Below are 20223 nucleotides of genomic sequence, written 5' to 3' on the forward strand. Positions count from 1 at the left end.
GCGTCGCACCCATAAGTGAGAGCGAGAAACATATATCTCTTTCTCGCTCTCACTTATGGGTGCGACGCTCAAGGTCGCGGTCCGGTCCGATAGTCTGTTACCACTAATACACACGAACAACACTACAAACCTCACGCAATTTATTAAGCGGTTTACATTCTCGCGCGAGACACGAGCCGAGCCGCGAGCCGCGCCACGAGACGCGAGTGTAAGCGGTGGGCTCGTGGCTCGTCTCGCGCTCGCCTGGCTCGCGTGGAGGAGCGGTTTTTTGGGCACGTGTCAAAGGGGCTCACGCGGGACGCGCGCTTGCGTTCGCACTCGCGTTCGGCTTGTCATTCGGTTATAAACCTTATGCCGTGCTGTTAGTGTTTAAAATATATTAGCTCGACGAGCTTACGAGCCACGGGTCGGGACGAGCCACAAGCCGAGCCACGAGGCGAGAGTGTAATCATTAGCTCGACGGGCTTACACGCTCGAGGCGAGCCACGAGACGCGCCGCGAGTCTAAACGGCTATTATGCCGGCTACACACGTAACTATAAATCGTAGCGATTAAACTGTGCAGTCCGACTGTGCAGATAAATCGAACGTTCCTAGTGCCTCCACACGCCTCCGATATCGGCGTCGATCGTCAGTTCTCCGCAGAAGCTCACGCAAGAAACATGTTATCCATGTCATGAAAGTTAATATGGTAGTTAAGTTTTCTTAAATTTTCTAATGTTCCGCGCAACTTTCTTATTTTTTTTCTGTTATAAGAAACTTCTCCTGACAATAACTAACATATAGACAGTAAAGCAAATCTATTCAGTAGAAAAAGGCGCGAAATTCAAATTTTCTATGAGACGAAGTCCCTTTGCGCCTACATTTTTCAAATTTGCCGCCTTTTTCTACTGACAAGATCTGCTTGACCAATTTTAAGACAAAAAGAATTAGCGAAATTGGTCCAGCCGTTCACGCGTGATGCCGTGACCAAGAGAAATATGGATTGATTTTCATATTTTTCATTATTTACTTGAGGAACGAACGTGCGCACACAAGCAAGCTACATGAAGTACTGCCGAAATGACCGATCGCCATCCACACGCAACGATAAAACTGTGCAAACGCATCGACAACGATTTTTCTAATATAATTTGCAACTGCCACCGATCAACGATTTATCGTACGATTTGTCATACACACGGTTCGATTTATCTGCACAGTCGGACTGTACAGTTTTATCGCAACGATTTATCGTTACGTATGTGGCCAGCATAGATATAGATAATCATACTGTCTTTTTCTTAAGCCAGATTTCCTGGTTCTTACCGACTGACAAGTTGTGTTTTCCAGACTATAATTGGCTCAAACACCTTAAGCCCCTCCGCACTCGTTTGTATGTAGTCTGTGCGGAAAGAGAAGAGTCGTGGAATGTATGGGGCCCAATACATTCCACTACTCCTCTCTTTCCGCACAGACTATATTTTCAAATTTGCCGCCTTTTTCTACTGACAAGATCTACTTGACCATCTATATTTATTCACGTTGTGTCGATCGATTCATCGCATCCGTATGTAGAGCCCTTAAAACGTCTCTAGCTACGGTATTGCGCGCCGCGCGGTATTGCGTCTTTCCTGCGACCGAGAAACCCAACAAATGCCATTCATTTCGTTCATTCGTTCACTCGGTCGACATCAATCAATTTCATTGATCCATTTTTGTCTCTCATCACAGCTAAATATTAAAAAACAAATTAAATACGCAGTGATTATAGTGTAGTTTATGCTACCTTCACTCGTCTAAATCAGATACATGTAAGTACTTTAAATTAATTGTCCGTGAGTGCGTAAAATTTGCAAAAAAACGAAATACTCGTTAGCGTGGCATTAACGGACTGACGACATTTTGTTTTATCCGATGCATTGTATTTATGTATTTAGTGCTCGAACGTCAGATCTGAATCGAATTATTTAAGTATCGGGCAGTACATTCCAGCATTATTACTAAATATATTTATATTTGCCTTTTTAGATAACCAAAAATAATGAGTTCCGGTGGCACTAGGGTGTATGTCGGCGGCCTTATAGAAGGCATAAAGAAGGAGGACTTAGAGCGCGAGTTCGACAAATATGGCAAACTGAACTCCGTTTGGGTAGCACTTAACCCCCCAGGTTTTGCATTCATAGAATTTGAAAACTTACAAGAGGCTGAAGATGCGTGTAGTGCGATGAACGGCATCGAGATGTTAGGCACGACTTTGAAAGTGGAACTGTCGAGGAAGCGGGACGGACCCCGAAGAAACGGCGGCGGTGGAGGCGGTGGGTTCAGGGGAGGACGCGGAGGTGGTGGCTTCCGAGGCGGGCGATCCTTTGGAGGACCCCCTGGCGGCAACAGACCTTTCAACCCTTATGGTGGAGGTGGCGGAGGCGGAGGCGGCAGGTCATTCAACCGCAACGGAGGCAGCCAAGGGAGTGGCGGTTATGGATCAGGCGGCAGCGGTGGTGGTGGAAATTTCAGATCTAGATCACCCCTCTCTCGGTTTTAATTTAGCTTTAGACTTTATTTAGGTGTTAGTGTTATCATAATCTGAAGCCTTCCAAGTTTTTAAATTCAATGTCTGGTAAATCTGGGGGTTGGATTCTAGGAAGAGTTCTGCTGGTGTTAACTCTCAAGGAATTAGAGGTGAGTCTGCATTTATTTTCAGCTATTTCTTCTCACAACTAGGTTGATGCACAGTTATTTCAATATCTTGGGTGTTCGATTTTCCTTATAGTTTCATACTTTTCATAGCGGCTCACATGAACCCGCTGCTGTGCCCATACAATTAAAATTACACCCTTCTTTTAAAATAACATGAAACTTGGCATGCACATTTATATTATTATGTCAAGAAAATAGAAAGAGTAGTCTTAATGTAAATGTTTAACCCCGCAAATGCCTTTTCCCATATCCGTCCCAGACAATTTAGATTGTAATTAACAGTTAAAAGGTTATTAATTCAGTAGCAAATGTTTGACAGTGGCGTTTGAGGGGTTAAGCCACCCTTTATTTCTTTGTATTACAATTTCTAGCAACTAAAACTAGTACAATACATAGATATATGTTACTTTAATGTTCATGTTAAATTTCATGTTATTTTAAAATAAAAGCACAACTTTAATTGTATGGTCGCAGCTACGTTTGTGTGACTTATAAGCAGTATATTTCAATACAGGATAAAGGTTCTTATTATTATGCTGAACAACATCTACTTTCAAAAACCTTTTATGTTAAAACAGCATATTTGTTTACTACACTAATTAATTTCCTGTTCTATAGTATTTTATAATAGGACCATGAGGACGACTTGACTTGACGGTATTCATATTTTGGTGCAATGGTAATACTCCATGCAGATTTATGTTATCCCCAATGAAAGCTGCGGAAATACTACCTACACTATTATAAAATTTATAAACGAAAAAGAAACTCAGCCTGTCTCTATCCTCTTGTACTTAAACTGCTGAATCAATTTAGATGATAGGATAATTTTTATTATTGGTAATTGACACAGTCACATGCAGAAACTATTATTGACGTCATAACTTCATTAATTCTATCACATAAAAACCATCTATGTATGTATGTTCAAATACCAAATTATCTTTTTGTTGCAGTTCCTTGGAATATTTGGTCTCCAATCTACTAATTCATCGAGAAATTAATACAAGAACAATCTTCAGTGAATATTTAACATACTACCTAAGCGATCTACTGTTAAGTCCCCTTATAAATAAATGAAAAATATGATTACTTTGCTTAATAAGTTTTATTATACCATTTTATCTTACATCTTACTTTAATCATAAATTATAGTTACGAAGGGCTGCTGAGACATGCCATGAGAAGCTCCATTTTGTTCAAGAAGTTTTTGCCTTCCATTTTGTCCAGTTTGATCTCCTTGAAAGCTCCACCCAGATTTTCCCATTTCTTATCTTGCACAAGTTCACTGGAGAAGAAGTCTTTCCTTGGAGATTGAGCAATGAAGACTTGCATGCCTACAGAAGGCTCGCATCTTATTGCTATCATCCTGTCACCTAAAGAGATTAAAAGATATGGTAATATGAATATACTGATATTAGATATGAGCGCCGATAGGCATATAGCCGGCGGCGGCGCGCCGGTCAAAATTGGTCGGCGGCGGCGGCGCATCGGCGGCGTGGCCTTGAAACACCTTCGATTAATGAAAGAAGAATTCAAACCAAAATTTTACCGAAAAAAACATGATTTTGCTGTAAGAAAGTTATGAAATAAATGCATTTTTTATTTTCAAGTATAATTTATTGAATAATGGTACGAAAAAACATTGATATCGTATAAACTGTGGATAAGCGGTACCGCGCGGCATCAGAGGCGGTCTTAATCATGGCGAGGCTTTGGCCGGAAGATTTTAGCGTGGCCCTTATCTTTGTGCTAAGTTAAAAATTGCGGATTGACTGTATCAGGGAAACGTCTTGTCGACAGTCCAAAAAAAAACGAGCTCCGTCATTAACCAATATCGACCCAACAAAACCGATTTATGTCAAAAAGTGAGGCCCAACGCCGAGCTCCATGTAACACCGAGGACTTGATTTCGACGTCTCCCAATGCGAGGCCAGAGGATGAGCTGCAGGTAAGCATACAGCTAAGAATCGAACGTCAAGTGTAAACTTGGCTGACGGCTGAACGCCTGGAGCGCCGATTGCGTCGCGCTTCTGTGCGAGGCCGAGCTGCAAGAGAGCAGAGCGAGGGTGCAGGCCGATAAAGATTGAAGCCATAGTGTTCAAGATCAGGAGCTTTCCTGCGGGCGCATTCGTGCGACGCCAAAGGCCGAGATGAAATGAAGCTATGATCGGATAAGGACCAATGCTCAAGCGTTTTAAACAGGCCGAAAATTGAGCTCCAAACAGGGCCAAAAACTTGCAGGTTCAGATAGCGGCTTAATTCCATGCGAGCGATGCAAGGCCAAAGATTGAGCTGCGAGAGAGCAAAGCTTGAAATTTCAACAGTGGCCAAGTTTAATTGAGACCCGATTCCGACGCCCTTCCGTGCGAAGCCAACGGCCGGACATTTGAACGTGGAAACGCTTAATATCTCAAAATTAACCCCATTTTATACCTTTTAAAGACGTTTAACCATGCTTGCAATGGTTAAATTCACGGTAAATGACGGATGGTTAGCTGGCAAAATTAGTTATGCATTGGATCGGTAATCCAAAGATGTGGGTTCGAGTCTCACGTTAGCCAGAGTTGATCACAGTAAATTTTTTCATTGTGATTGACATGTCTAGTGTATATATAAAATCTATAAATTGTAATGTGGAACGTTCCACAATAAAAATGGAAGGAAATCAGTATGTTTATTACAAGCATATTGATGTTAAAATTGATATTAAATAATTTCGTTTCCCCAAGACTAGTAGCGCGGTTACTAGACAGATAAGTTTATATGGCCTAAAATACCTTTTGAATGCCTATAAACTATTCGAAGTGGCGCCGTTAATGATCTAAACTCGATTAAAAATATATTATCTGATTCTGAAAGTAGTATAGTAACTACCAAGGTCACGCCGATGCCACGCCGATAGCGCAGCGTCGGCGGCGGCGGCGCGAAAATTTTGACGGCGGCGGCGGCGCGCCGGCGCGGCGCTCATATCTAACTGATATATACACTTAACTCAAAATTTCAATAAGTAATTTCTGTCAAAGTACTTAAACGGACAAGATAAATAGTGGAAAAACAGTTTTGCAATCAAAAACAATATAAAATAATAAAGTATACCATTGGGAGAAGCTAGTAGGCATGATGAAGCATTCCCCAAAGGTTCTACGGGTCCCGAACCAAGATGCGAGCTGCTGGCAAGCAACTGCCAACCCATACAGCGACCGACGGCTTGGACTGCAGTCATTTGGTGCTGGTATATCTAAGGAAGAGATAAGTATACATGGTATTACAGGTAATTTAAAATCAGATGGCTAAGCTATACAGGAACCCTCTTAAGAATTTGAATCATCATAAAGTTGCACAACTTTGGGAACAAATCAAATTATTTTATTAAATATTTTGACCATATAAAATTGCTTCATTTTGTTCTTGGAAGATTTGAATAGTATTTTTTTCTACTCCAGCACTTAAATGTGTCAATTAAATGACTGACAGTGATATCTAAAGCAATGTCATTTGAATGCTTTGTCTATAGGCTCATAAGATGACTGCTAGCAGTCATCTTATGAGTATAATACAACTGCTTTATTTTTTTTAAAGATACAAGTTCCGATCATCTTGATTGAAAGAGGTATGTTTTCATTTACAATAATAACTCTTTTTTTTTTTGAAATAATAACTCAATTTTTTTTAAATAATAACTCTTTTTTTTTTAATAATAACTCTTTTTTTTTAATAATAACTCTTTTTTTTAAATAATAACTCTTTTTTTAATAATAACTCTCTTTTTTTTTTTTTTTTTCTTTTTTTTTTGCTGCAGCTGTCATAGAAAAAGTAATGTATGCAACAGCTCATAATTGGTTCTTAAAATTCTCGGGTCTTTTTTTTTAAAACTCGACTACGTCTCGTTTTGTAACTTCGACCCTTGAATTTTAAGAACCCTTATTATATCACTGTTGCATAAACTACTATTTCTACTCCAGCACTTAAATGTGTCAATTAAATGACTGACAGTGATATCTAAAGCAATGTCATTTGAATGATTTGTCTATAGGCTAGCAGTCATCTTATGAGTATAATACAACTGCTTTATTTTTTTTAAAGATACAAGTTCCGATCATCTTGATTGAAAGAGGTATGTTTTCATTTACAATAATAACTCTTTTTTTTTTAAATAATAACTAATTTTTTTTTAAATAATAACTAATTTTTTTTTAAATAATAACTTTTTTTTAAATAATAACTCCTTTTTTTTGCTGCAGCTGTCATAGAAAAAGTAATGTATGCAACAGCTCATAATTGGTTCTTAAAATTCTCGGGTCTTTTTTTACAAAACTCGACTACGTCTCGTTTTGTAACTTCGACCCTTGAATTTTAAGAACCCTTATTATATCACTGTTGCATAAACTACTATTATACAATCGTGATATAATGGAGAGCTTTTCAGTCGAGTACCGTGTTTAGGCAACGAAGCTTGCTGAGTTACCTAAGGAAGGTACGAGATTGAAAAGCTTGATTATATCACTATTGTATACAATACTTTTTCTACGAGTCAACAAAAAAAATACTTAAAACTAGTAGAAGAATCATATAGGTAAAAAAACCAAAAGTATATGCGCGAGCAGCCGCGATACCTTCATACTCGTACGCGACCCGGACCCGCGCCCCGCGCCCCCGGCCGGTTGGTCAACGACACCTTCTCGTAACTCATGAGGCCCTGGTACTTGCTCCGCGCTTTCGATTGGTCAATTTCATTATAGTTGACTAAACTGTATCGAAATGATTTCAGTCGCATAAAAAGTGAACTATATCTTTCGCGTTATTGCACCAAATAATATTTAAATTTCAATAAATTTTAACTATTTAGATTCCGTATTAAAACTAAATAATGTTTTTTTGGCTTGGATTTTTTTTAAAGTTACCTGACAGTAAATTAGGTCTCTTAGTTCCTGTAGCTCGTAGGAGAGATGCCGTACTTTGCCGTCGCGGCAAATGCACTTGAGGGTCTTTTCGCCGACGTGCACAACCAACGACGTGCGGCACACAGCATCGTACCTGTTAAAACAATATTTTATTGCAGGTAAGACCGTTATAGGGCAAAAACTTTCGCATTTGGTTATTCCCACTAGTTGCCACCAAGTTGTTACCGGTGGTTACTACTGGGAATATTTTTCCCATCTTTTACCAGTAGTTTCCAGTAGTTACTGGCAAAAATAATTCCCCGTAAACTGCCTTAACCTTTTCGACGCCCGTGTCAAACACAAAAGCTGTCACGCTGACGCCACGTCAGCTAAGTGTCAAAACTGAAATTGAACTTTATGCATATGCACGTAGGTCTATGTTGCTCTGTGGTCTGTGACCGATAAATCGGTCTTTGGCGTTGAACCTACGGTGCGGATATATCGGTCATTGGCGTCTAAAAGGTTAAAAGTGATCAACAATATTAACACAGTTTAATCGGTACAAGTGCAAAGACAAAAGGATAAATGTACCTAATTATCCGTATAGAAATGAGCCCAATAACAACTGGAGAATAAAATTTTATATATTTATGGCAAAATGACGTACCCTGACGCCATAATATTGATTTTCACGCAGGACTGCGTGGGGCTGTTAAGGGCGTTCCAATGTGACACAATTAGAGGATCCTTGACCTGCCAAAAAACGATTACATATTGCTAAAACAGTATTTAGATACATCACTTACCTAACAGACGCAATATTTAGGGCCAGTTGCACCATCCACACTTGTTGGGCTGATCATCATCATCACATAGTAGTAAAGTATACTGTAACTTTATATGTATACATAACAAACAGGCGCAAGCGCAACTGACCCTTAATGTTGTAGAGTTATAATTTTACCACTATTTTTTCTATAAATTACTGCAAACTGAAGAGATTCACCTAGTCTCCACTGAAGGATCAGTAAATAGCCTATTCACTCTTGCTTTTTACGGTTTTTAGTTTTCGTTTTGTTCGTTTTAACCTGTGGTGGGCCGCCAAATCATCCGAAAGCCGGCTCTTGAAAAAATATGGACGACGAGGTAATGAATGACAGTCTGTATATTTCTGTCAAGATTGCATTACCTCTTTAGCTATAGTATCTAGGACATATTCACTGCGACGACGCATGAAGAAATGCTGCGCTTGCTGTATAATTTGTTCCAGCAAAGACTGCTCCTTGCTCATATCCAACAGCTCGTACCGGTCCGCGGCCATAGGACCTGGAGGCAAGCGACATGGAATACATTCATGAATAATTGAATAGGTACACTTATTCAATTATTCATGACCAAATACATGGTAATTTTATAGGGTAGTGTTAAGGCTGAATATTTACTTTTTTACATGCATACTCGTAGAGCAGTAGCAATACTTATAAACTACTAGCGACCCGCCCCGGCTTCGCATTGGTTAACAAATTATACATAAACCTTCCTCTTGAATCACTCTAAAAAAACCGCATCAAAATCCGTTGCTTAATTTTAAAGATCTAAGCATACATACAGACAGACAGGGAAGCGACTTTGTTTTATACTAAAATCTATTTTTTTATTCGGTAGACTGAAATGACAGTTCATAGTATGAACATAAAATGTCATTTCATACTAAGAAATGTCATTTTAGTCTACCGAATTAAAAAATAGACTTTATGTAGTGATATCTTTATCAAAACGTGGTGGTCTACTGCAGGGATGTTGCGGATGCAGATTTTTTGACATCCGCGGATGCGGATATTTAAAGGCTCACATCCGCATACATTAGGTACTTAGAAAACGTCAAATATTACATTTTTAGTATATTTTTATTAAAAAAAAACGAATCGTTTAGTATTTGAGCAAGAATATAGGTGCGTTATATTTAATAAACAGTAACTTCGCCGACTTTTCTGGATCTAGACGATTTCGTTATAGGTAATGACGAAATTACCTAACACTTACGCCGCCGCTAAGACGTTCCTGTACCGACTTGTTCGACATCCGCATCCGCATAAGCTCCGCATCGATTTTATGCGGATGCGGATGTTGAAAATAATGCGGAAGTTCCGCGGTTGCGGATGCGGATGTTCGCAACATCCCTGGTCTACTGTATACAGTGTACACTACGTACCGGCCAGGCAGCGCCGCTTGGAGGGCCCCAGCGGGCCGGTGGCGGGGTGCGGGAAGGGGTGGTGCGTGTTGGCGTGGTGCACGGCGCGCAGCAGCTGGTGCAGCGAGTGTACACTACGTACCGGCCAGGCAGCGCCGCTTGGAGGGCCCCAGCGGGCCGGTGGCGGGGTGCGGGAAGGGGTGGTGCGTGTTGGCGTGGTGCACGGCGCGCAGCAGCTGGTGCAGCGAGTGTACACTACGTACCGGCCAGGCAGCGCCGCTTGGAGGGCCCCAGCGGGCCGGTGGCGGGGTGCGGGAAGGGGTGGTGCGTGTTGGCGTGGTGCACGGCGCGCAGCAGCTGGTGCAGCGAGTGTACACTACGTACCGGCCAGGCAGCGCCGCTTGGAGGGCCCCAGCGGGCCGGTGGCGGGGTGCGGGAAGGGGTGGTGCGTGTTGGCGTGGTGCACGGCGCGCAGCAGCTGGTGCAGCGAGTGTACACTACGTACCGGCCAGGCAGCGCCGCTTGGAGGGCCCCAGCGGGCCGGTGGCGGGGTGCGGGAAGGGGTGGTGCGTGTTGGCGTGGTGCACGGCGCGCAGCAGCTGGTGCAGCGAGTGTACACTACGTACCGGCCAGGCAGCGCCGCTTGGAGGGCCCCAGCGGGCCGGTGGCGGGGTGCGGGAAGGGGTGGTGCGTGTTGGCGTGGTGCACGGCGCGCAGCAGCTGGTGCAGCGAGTGTACACTACGTACCGGCCAGGCAGCGCCGCTTGGAGGGCCCCAGCGGGCCGGTGGCGGGGTGCGGGAAGGGGTGGTGCGTGTTGGCGTGGTGCACGGCGCGCAGCAGCTGGTGCAGCGAGTGTACACTACGTACCGGCCAGGCAGCGCCGCTTGGAGGGCCCCAGCGGGCCGGTGGCGGGGTGCGGGAAGGGGTGGTGCGTGTTGGCGTGGTGCACGGCGCGCAGCAGCTGGTGCAGCGAGTGTACACTACGTACCGGCCAGGCAGCGCCGCTTGGAGGGCCCCAGCGGGCCGGTGGCGGGGTGCGGGAAGGGGTGGTGCGTGTTGGCGTGGTGCACGGCGCGCAGCAGCTGGTGCAGCGAGTGTACACTACGTACCGGCCAGGCAGCGCCGCTTGGAGGGCCCCAGCGGGCCGGTGGCGGGGTGCGGGAAGGGGTGGTGCGTGTTGGCGTGGTGCACGGCGCGCAGCAGCTGGTGCAGCGAGTGTACACTACGTACCGGCCAGGCAGCGCCGCTTGGAGGGCCCCAGCGGGCCGGTGGCGGGGTGCGGGAAGGGGTGGTGCGTGTTGGCGTGGTGCACGGCGCGCAGCAGCTGGTGCAGCGAGTGTACACTACGTACCGGCCAGGCAGCGCCGCTTGGAGGGCCCCAGCGGGCCGGTGGCGGGGTGCGGGAAGGGGTGGTGCGTGTTGGCGTGGTGCACGGCGCGCAGCAGCTGGTGCAGCGAGTGTACACTACGTACCGGCCAGGCAGCGCCGCTTGGAGGGCCCCAGCGGGCCGGTGGCGGGGTGCGGGAAGGGGTGGTGCGTGTTGGCGTGGTGCACGGCGCGCAGCAGCTGGTGCAGCGAGTGTACACTACGTACCGGCCAGGCAGCGCCGCTTGGAGGGCCCCAGCGGGCCGGTGGCGGGGTGCGGGAAGGGGTGGTGCGTGTTGGCGTGGTGCACGGCGCGCAGCAGCTGGTGCAGCGAGTGTACACTACGTACCGGCCAGGCAGCGCCGCTTGGAGGGCCCCAGCGGGCCGGTGGCGGGGTGCGGGAAGGGGTGGTGCGTGTTGGCGTGGTGCACGGCGCGCAGCAGCTGGTGCAGCGAGTGTACACTACGTACCGGCCAGGCAGCGCCGCTTGGAGGGCCCCAGCGGGCCGGTGGCGGGGTGCGGGAAGGGGTGGTGCGTGTTGGCGTGGTGCACGGCGCGCAGCAGCTGGTGCAGCGAGTGCTCCAGCACGTGGTCGTGCTCAGACTTCCCGGCGCCACCTTCGCCCTGAACAAACGTCACATCATAATGCAGGAAATCTGAAACTGCTAGGGTAATAACCATAACTTATGACCTCCAGTATGAATTAGGTGCCTAGGTATATATGGTGTTGGACGCATACGCGCGACGGCGGCGTCACTTGAATATCCTTAATCGAATTCAACTCGCAGGTGGATGAGATGATGGGTATCGAGCACTAGCTTCTGCCCGCAACTTCGTCTGCGTGGCATGATGATGATGATCGATAAAAAATATATACATATTGTAAATGTTATTTTCGATTAAATAGGCTAAGCTAACCTAACTTTTGTATTAATAAAAAAATCCATAAAAATAATGAAGATGTAGGTATATAACTGTTAATATACCTACATGAAATGGTGTAAAAACATTTTCAATAGGTAATGTTGATATCCAGAAAGAAAAATGGGGACTACGTTTGGTATGGAAAAGCGGTCGTGCTCGATCGTCAACTTTCGTCTTAAATTTAGCTACCAGATGCAGCACGGGACACTCGTAACCTAACAGTGGTGATAGACTCCCCTGAACGTTGCTTATAGTTTATTATACGTGCGGAAGTATAATTGTCACATGTACGAGTATAACTGTCTTTCAGGCGCGAGATCTTCCGCATTTGCGTCAATATAATAAGTAAGGAACATTATATTATTGGCAAATAGTAAATACTTAGGTTCCAATACACACCTTCACTGCATCAGGGTTGCTGCTATTAGTATTTTGACCGTTATTGTGGCAGAGTCCAATCAGCAACTGGATTCCAGGCAGGACCTTGGAACAAAAACGTTTCATATTAATAATAAGTAATCATTTTAAAACGAGCGTCAGGAAGAATAATAATGAAGACTGAATTTCGGAGCTAGATCGAAAGGTGCTGCAAGCAATTCTATTGCAGATGAGTAACTTGTGATCATTTATGACATTCTCAATGAGCCGTCAATGAGATCGGACGTGTTTATTAAAATAATTAATTATTCACGTGCATAATTTCGTGATTGTCTGCATTTCATTCGTGCATTATCTGGGTCATTAGTCATCTACCCCGACCTACGGCTACAGTATAATGTATAAGTGGAGTAAACAGGTGTAAGCGAAAAATGTCGGAGAATAGTCCATTTAACCGGAGTGGACTAACACGCCGCAGCCCGCCCTCAACGCCCACGCCGCAGCCCGGCCCGCCCGGGCCCGCACCAGCAAACATGCAGCAGGAAGAAGAGCCCCCGAAGGTAATTCCCACGAGTGACATCCAGACCTGGCTGAAAAAGATCGAACTGAACCTCCACGACGTATGCTCTACATCTGCAGAAGGTAAACTCAACACTGACCAGAAGCTCAGAATCAACAACCTGTGTCGCAGCGTGAACCACTTAGCCTCACAAATGGCTATTGAATACCAATCTCTAAAAAGCCACGCAGTCCAAGCATATCAGTCTCGCCAAGCGCAGCAGGAAAAGATGGACCTCGTAAAACGTATCCAAGAACTAAAGGAATCGATTGAGGAATCCAGCCGACAAGTTTCGGGACCTGTATCGTTTGCCGACGCCCTTAAGAAAAATGGAACGAGGTACGTTCAACCATCTAACATTAGCTCAGTCGCAATCTATCCGGTCGACAAGTTAAAATCGAGTGAGGAGACAAAATCTCTCGTTCAAAAGATTATCCGGCCCGAAGAAATGAAGCTGCACGTGAGAGGGTTGCGCAAGATCAAAAACGGCGGTGTAGTGATAAGCACTGACTCAAAAGAAGACGTCATAAAACTGAAGCAATCGGCGCAGCTTACGACCTCTGGACTCACCGTTGACGAGCCACAAAAACGCAAGCCCAGAATTGTAGTCATTGGAGTTCCCGCGGACATGCAGGAAACTGAAGTCCTCAAGTGCATTTTCAATCAAAACTTAGCCGATAAATTACAAGATTGGTCGCTCGAAAAATTTATGTCTTCCACTAAGCTCAGTCACAAATCCGGAAAAAAGGACGCCGAGACCTGTAATTATATAATTGAAGTTTCTGGAGCGATACGCAAGGCCTTAATTACGAACGACAGAGTTTTTGTGAATTGGTCATCCTGCCCTGTTAGGGATTTCACCTTGGTGACGCGCTGTTTCAAATGTCAGCTTTACAATCATGCAGCGAAGACCTGCAAAATGGAGACCAACATCTGCGGCCACTGCGGCGAAGCGGGTCACTCATTCAAGGAATGCACAAAAAAGGACGAAGCACCAAAATGTGCAACATGCTCGCACTACAAGAAACCATGCAACCACCAAACAGGCGAAGCCGACTGCCCAGCTAGAAAAATGGCCGAAAAAAGGTATTTAAACTCTATAGATTATGAAGGCGCCTAGGAGCGCTAACTTTCTACATACTTATATAGCACTTCTTATTTCATTAGTTTAACTACCTATGAACAATATCATATTTTCTGACCTAGATAGTTTCTCTGTATCAGAGTCTAAAGCCTGCGATGTCGAAACCTGCAAACAACATGTTCGTCGCTGTCGAAGTCCATTATCAATTTTAACACAAAACATACGGAGTATCTGCAAAAACTTCGATAATTTTAATGTATTTCAACAAAGACTAGATATTACTTGTGACATCATTGTCTTGACTGAATGCTGGCTTAGTACTCATACCAATCTACCAAATATGCCCGGTTACATTTCGTATAGCACTAAGTATAATTATAACCAAAATGACGGGGTAGTAGTTTATGTAAAAAATAATTTAAATATCACAGTTGTGGAACCCCATATACTAGATTGCAATCGGCTCTTAATTAAAATCGGATCAGATACTGCAGTATTAGCCTTATATAGACCCCCCTCCTTTAGAGATACCAATAATTTTATCAAGTCCCTGGATGAAAATCTAAGTAAACTAACATCCTTCAAAAATATAGTATTGATAGGAGATATTAATATTAACATTCTATCTGAAAACAGCGAATCCTCGCTGACAGCACAAAGCTATCTTAACCTGTGTTCTTTCCATGGCTTACTACCAGCGCACACGCTTCCTACACATCAAAGCGGGTCATGCTTAGATCATATTATGGTAAAATCTAATTCTTCGGCGTTAGCACTTGTTACTAACTCTACAGTGACCGACCACAGAGCTGCCCTACTAACCCTCTATCGTAAATCACGTAGTACATGCACGCGCACGCAATTTGTCAATAAATTAAATATAAACAAACTTGGAGATGATTTACGCAATATTGACTTTGGCCCCGTTTATAATTCTGCTGATGCAGAAAATAGTATGCTGTACTTGACCAAAAATGTCCAGCAAGCAATTTTACGTAACACTAATAAGACACGTTTAAATAGCAAGAATTTTAACAAAAAACCATGGATAACCACGGGACTTCTTCGATCTATGAGACACAGGGATAAACTACACTTGAAAGCTAAAGCAAATCCAGACAATCTTATATTGCAACTGACGTATAAAAGATATCGTAACTTTTGTACCAACTTACTAAAAAACATAAAAACAAACTACGACAAAAAACAACTGGAAATTGCTGGAAAAAACAGTAAATTAGTTTGGAAACATCTTAAAAACGTAACACACACAGCAAAACAACGTGAATCATCCGCAAGTTTGCTGCAAGCAGGTCCGTCCGAATTGTTGGCTGCAAATAACACAAATGAGTTTTTCGTTAACATAGGCAAAAACCTGGCTGAAAAAGTCCAGGGATTTTCATCGCCACTCCCTTCAAGATTGCTATCCGAACCAAACAAATCTTCCAAATCTTTTGTGTTATTAAATACGGATGAAACTGAGGTTGACAGAATTATCATGAACTTAAAAGAGGATTCCGCGGTTGGTTGGGATGGCATCTCGAACAAAATAATAAAGACCTTCAGACACATCCTAGTTCCACCGCTAACACACATATTTCAAAAATGCATCTCTGAAGGAATTTTTCCGAAATGTTTGAAAAAATCCGTTGTAGTCCCTATCCACAAATCTGGTAGCAAAGCTCAAGTAACAAATTATAGACCGATTTCTCTGTTACCAGCGACATCCAAAATCCTAGAAAAAATTATTAATAACAGACTTGTACAATATCTCGAGAAGAATGCCTTTTTGGCAAAGACACAGTTTGGTTTTAGGCCAAAATTATCAACCGCAGATGCTGTACACGAATTGACTGACTATCTAGTTCAGGAATTAGACAAGGGTAACAAGACAATTGGCATCTTCCTGGACCTCGCAAAAGCATTTGACACTGTTTCTACTCCCATTTTACTGCACAAGCTCGAAACACTAGGTATTAGAGGAACACAGCATAGATTAATCGCGAGCTACCTAGACGGACGTACTCAATGCGTAAAAATAGATAACATCATAAGTTCCGATTTAGAAAACACTCCTTTTGGCTTGCCCCAAGGCAGCGTTTTGGCCTCGACCCTATTTTTGATTTATATTAATGACCTATGCAACCTAAAAATAGATAGTGGCAAAATCATTTCCTACGCAGATGACACTGCCCTACTTTTTTCCGCAAAGTCAACAAACGAGGCCTACGAGTATGCTCAACGCGGATTTGATGCTGTAACTAACTGGCTAAAACTGCATCTACTAACACTGAACTCCGACAAAACGAATTTTATAAGATTTTCCATGCGGAAAACAGATCCGGTCGCACATAACCTCAAACTTTACGCACATAACTGTAAGGAAAACTCGAATAATCTCTGCTCATGTCAATCTCTAGCTATTACTGACAAAATCAAGTATTTGGGAGTCCTGATAGACGAAACCCTCTCTTTTAAATATCACATTGAAGCATTGTGCAATAGAGTTCGAAAGTTAATGTTTATATTTAAAAAACTTCGTTCAATCGCTGATTCAAATTTAATCAAACAAGTATACTTTGCGCTATGTCAATCGATACTAACTTACTGCATCTCGTCTTGGGGTGGCACAGCTAAAACTACACTACTAACCCTAGAAAGAGCTCAAAGAGCCTTATTAAAGGTAGCCACTTCCCGCCCATTCCTATACCCTACTGACCTCCTTTATAAATCATGTGAAGTACTAACTGTTCGTCAATTATATATATTAAGCACAGTACTAAAGCAGCACGCCAGAACTCCTTTCAACACTGATTATAGAAATAAAAGGCGCAAAGATATTATATGCATGCAAACCGTACAAAGAAAATACGTATTTTCATCTAGATTCTTTGTCTTTTTGGGCCCATTTTTGTACAACAGGTTAAATGCAACACTAGACTTATACCCACTTAGCTATGCTTGTTGCAAGAATACTCTACGACGCGCCTTTCAAAAAATGACGTACGATGATACAGAGAACTTACTAATAGTCGTAAAATGATTACCTACTGCCTACTGTATTCTGATATTTAATACTTAAGAACCTACTTTTTTGTTTAGGTAATAAGACTTATATTGTGTACTACTTATAGTTTATAATTAAGTGAATAATTAATAAATAGTTAATATTGTCCTTCGCTGCCTGAAACACAGGGAATCCTAGTTCAGGCATTTGTAAATCACTTGTCTTTATAAATTCTTAGTCTTTAAGAGCAACCACTGTACTATACTTTTCTCAATAAATTATTTGTATTTGTATTTGTATTTGTATGATTGCGATTCAGGATTCAAATTGGGATTAAGCTTATTTGTCTCTGGCGGGCACATATGGCACAGACAGACACGGGAATGCACCGGGCATATGAGAGCAGCAAACACTTGTTAAACCTACCGTAGCCATAATCTGGTTGCCCACAACCATGTGCGGTATAGAAGCGTCGAGCTGCACCGCCTCGGCCGCGAGCCGCGCGAACAGCTCCTTGCAGAACAACACGTTCTGCGCGGCCTCCAGCTTCTGCTGCCAGTGCAGCTCCGCGCCCTCGCCCGGCAGCGTGCCCGGGCAGTTCAGGGCAGACGACGAGAGGGTCGCGGTCACTACGTCCTCTTGTTCTTAAAACAACAGGTTATTGAAATGATCTTTTGTCCGTCAAGGATTATAAAGCTTTTTAGAGCAATAACGTCAAATAAATAAGAAAACTTAGGTAACTAAAGTCTATTTTTTTATTCGGTAGACTGAAATGACAGTTAATAGTATGAAATGACATTTCATGTTCATACTATTAACTGTCATTTCAGTCTACCAAATAAAAAAATAGACTTTAGTCATAGAGCCGATTGACGTGGCAAGTAAAATAAAATTATAAACAGAATTATATTTTCAGAATTTATGAGATAAAACGTTAAAACCTGAGGGATGACCATATCTTCCGTCGCAATATTTCACGCAGCGCTCCATACCTTTTGTTCCCGTATAATTTCCTGGCTTTACACTCTTAACAAGATGTTTCAGAGGTAGGTGACAGAACGCACTGCAGAAGGCAATCCAGTTATTATATTACCTGCCTTTTATTACAAGAGGACTGCAAACCTTTTTGACAGAGTACGGATATAAATGCCACGCCCTGCAGTTCAGGGGGTACTGTGACCCGCAGCGCCGAAGGCGCCGGCCCCGCTGCGTTCAGGCTCATGGCGGCTGCTATCTGCTCCTCTGGAGCTTTGGTAACCTGCATTCATATTACAGGTTAATTGATGCTCTGATTATCAACTATACTAGTATCATAGGTATAGATTGTAGTAGTTACCTAAAAACCAAAAATATATAGACTTATTTATATTTGTTTACTACTTCTGAGATGAGAAATTAAAGTGTGCAGCTGACCTAACCTTCGCATGTCTGACACAAATATTTTACCTCAAAAACTCCAGTCTGACTGAACTTTGACCCCGCAGTCCTATAGCTCAAATCCCCAACAATAGTGTTAGAAACTTTCTTGAGCCGCCAGTTCTGTCTCAGCCTCAGCAAGTCAATGTGGAAGTCTGGCATGTTGCGGTTCATTCTCATGGTCTCACTGGCTCGGAGACGTTCCACACCTGCCAGTAAGACAGCAGCTGCTGCTCCGAGCGCTTTCTTGCGACCATACACTTGGAGCATGGGGCGTGTGTCTTGCTGATCTGCTTGAATTGGGTCTAGAATCTGTAAGCAGAATAGTTTTATACTTAATCTGTAAGTTTAATAATACACTCCAATAGTTACATTGCTTATAATATATAATTATATATATATAATTATATTGGTGCTATTGTAATACATACATTCAGAAACCAGCGATACATAACTTCTTAACTTAACTGGATCAGCGCATGCACTAACTTTTGTCTGTTGTTATCGTCACATGCTGATATTTTGCAGATCGACACAGCCTTTGTTGCCAGGAAAGAAATGTTATTAACTAAAGATAATTTCAATAAGTACATTGTAGCAATAATTGTACACAATAGTTAGAGCAACCCAATACCAATTTACAAGAATATTCATAGAATGCTTTTTCTGATTTGAAAGGAAATAGATATCACAATGTAGATATTCTTTAGGCCAAAGATACTGGCCATACAAAAAAAAAGAATACTGATGCATTATTTTGTTACCTAACTATGCCTCACAGAAAACATATCTGCAATCAAATTGCCACAACTCTGTGTATTATGTACCATGTACATGTGTGAGGACTGATGGCCAGAGCCCAACATTTCTCGCTAGACAATAGCCAATTGGATCATTCCTTGAAAGATTATCCAAGTCACAATTTTGTTGGTTTTTTTATTTATTAATGAAGCATATTTAAGTGTCAATATATCTAGGTATAATATGTTAAAAATTAATTATGCATCGTAAATAAAACAAGCATGTAATGAAATGGTGACTTGTGTTAATCTTGTTGTGGAATAACCCAATACATTTTAATGAAGCCCAGCAGCTTCACTACTGCTCACAACAAAATCTATGATAACCAAACCAACCTAGTTTTATAATATCTACTAACCATGTATCTCTTCTCCTTGGCAATGCTGAGTACATCGGCCAGGACGCAGACTTGTGTTAGGGCATCTCTCAGCTTGTTCCTCACTGAGTCCCATGGCCATTGACTGGACTGGTACCCGGGTTCTTTGCTCTCCTCCTCAGATTTCGCCTCTACTTCAGGCTCTTTCTTAATGTTGCAGAATTCATCATCTGATTTCGCAAAATCTATTTTCTGTGCTAAACGCGCAAGGTTCTCTGACATAGACAACGGCCTGAAATGTATGAACAATTATTGTATAAACCAAGCAATTTAATTTATTTAATGCAATAACTTCTCATTTAAACTTATGTACATGATTAATACTTACGCTTGATATATTTCTTGGCCATCGTAGGTTATTTCTTGTATCTGATTTTCTATGGGCGCTTCAATTGATATATTTACTGAATTCGCCATATTCGTGCAAAATATATAAAAATGAAAGCAGTTTATTTTATATTCATTAAATATTTACTCGGCAAACATTTCTATCCCATCATCAAATCAGAATCACAATTTACAAAACAAATGTCAATTCAATTGTCAGATTGGCCGGATTG

The 20223-nt window shown here is 42.6% G+C and overlaps 2 protein-coding genes across 3 annotated transcripts; one reads left to right on the forward strand and one right to left on the reverse strand.

Moving 5' to 3' along the window:
- The first annotated feature begins 1637 nt into the window (after positions 1–1637).
- LOC134650490 (RNA-binding protein Rsf1) lies at positions 1638–3775 on the forward strand. 2 transcript variants are annotated; one of them, XM_063505449.1, is made up of 3 exons: positions 1638–1792; positions 2010–2660; positions 3635–3775. In XM_063505449.1, the coding sequence occupies exon 2, from the start codon at positions 2023–2025 to the stop codon at positions 2521–2523; it is 501 nt and encodes a 166-aa protein (XP_063361519.1). In that variant the 5' UTR covers positions 1638–1792; positions 2010–2022; the 3' UTR covers positions 2524–2660; positions 3635–3775. The 2 variants fall into 2 exon arrangements, with proteins under 2 accessions (XP_063361519.1, XP_063361526.1); XM_063505456.1 differs by lacking the exon at positions 1638–1792 and having other exon boundaries at positions 1991–2660.
- On the reverse strand, positions 3768–20121 carry LOC134650524 (mediator of RNA polymerase II transcription subunit 17). Its single transcript, XM_063505482.1, has 12 exons — positions 19992–20121; positions 19646–19895; positions 18517–18798; positions 18193–18328; positions 17497–17714; positions 12442–12525; positions 11589–11742; positions 8751–8887; positions 8229–8314; positions 7583–7715; positions 5778–5919; positions 3768–4054 (listed from the first exon to the last, which is right to left on the reverse strand). Exons 1-12 carry the CDS (start codon positions 20078–20080, stop codon positions 3834–3836), a joined length of 1932 nt encoding a protein of 643 aa, XP_063361552.1. The 5' UTR covers positions 20081–20121; the 3' UTR covers positions 3768–3833.
- Between the last annotated feature and the right edge of the window lie 102 nt (positions 20122–20223).

The sequence above is a fragment of the Cydia amplana genome, chromosome 1 (assembly GCF_948474715.1).
Source record: "Cydia amplana chromosome 1, ilCydAmpl1.1, whole genome shotgun sequence".
NCBI classification, from domain to species: domain Eukaryota; kingdom Metazoa; phylum Arthropoda; class Insecta; order Lepidoptera; family Tortricidae; genus Cydia; species Cydia amplana.

What these genes read in the sequence shown, in the direction of transcription:
- LOC134650490 (XM_063505449.1), top strand. Translation starts at nt 2,023, where the DNA reads ATGAGTTCCGGTGGCACTAGGGTGTATGTCGGCGGCCTTATAGAAGGC.
- LOC134650524 (XM_063505482.1), bottom strand. Translation starts at nt 20,080, where the DNA reads ATGGCGAATTCAGTAAATATATCAATTGAAGCGCCCATAGAAAATCAG. An exon ending in GCAACCAGATTATGGCTACG is followed by an intron (nt 12,526 to 17,496) that starts GTAGGTTTAACA and finishes TTTTGTTCCAAG; the next exon opens with GTCCTGCCTGGAATCCAGTT. An exon ending in CCTACTAGCTTCTCCCAATG is followed by an intron (nt 4,055 to 5,777) that starts GTATACTTTATT and finishes TAATCTCTTTAG; the next exon opens with GTGACAGGATGATAGCAATA.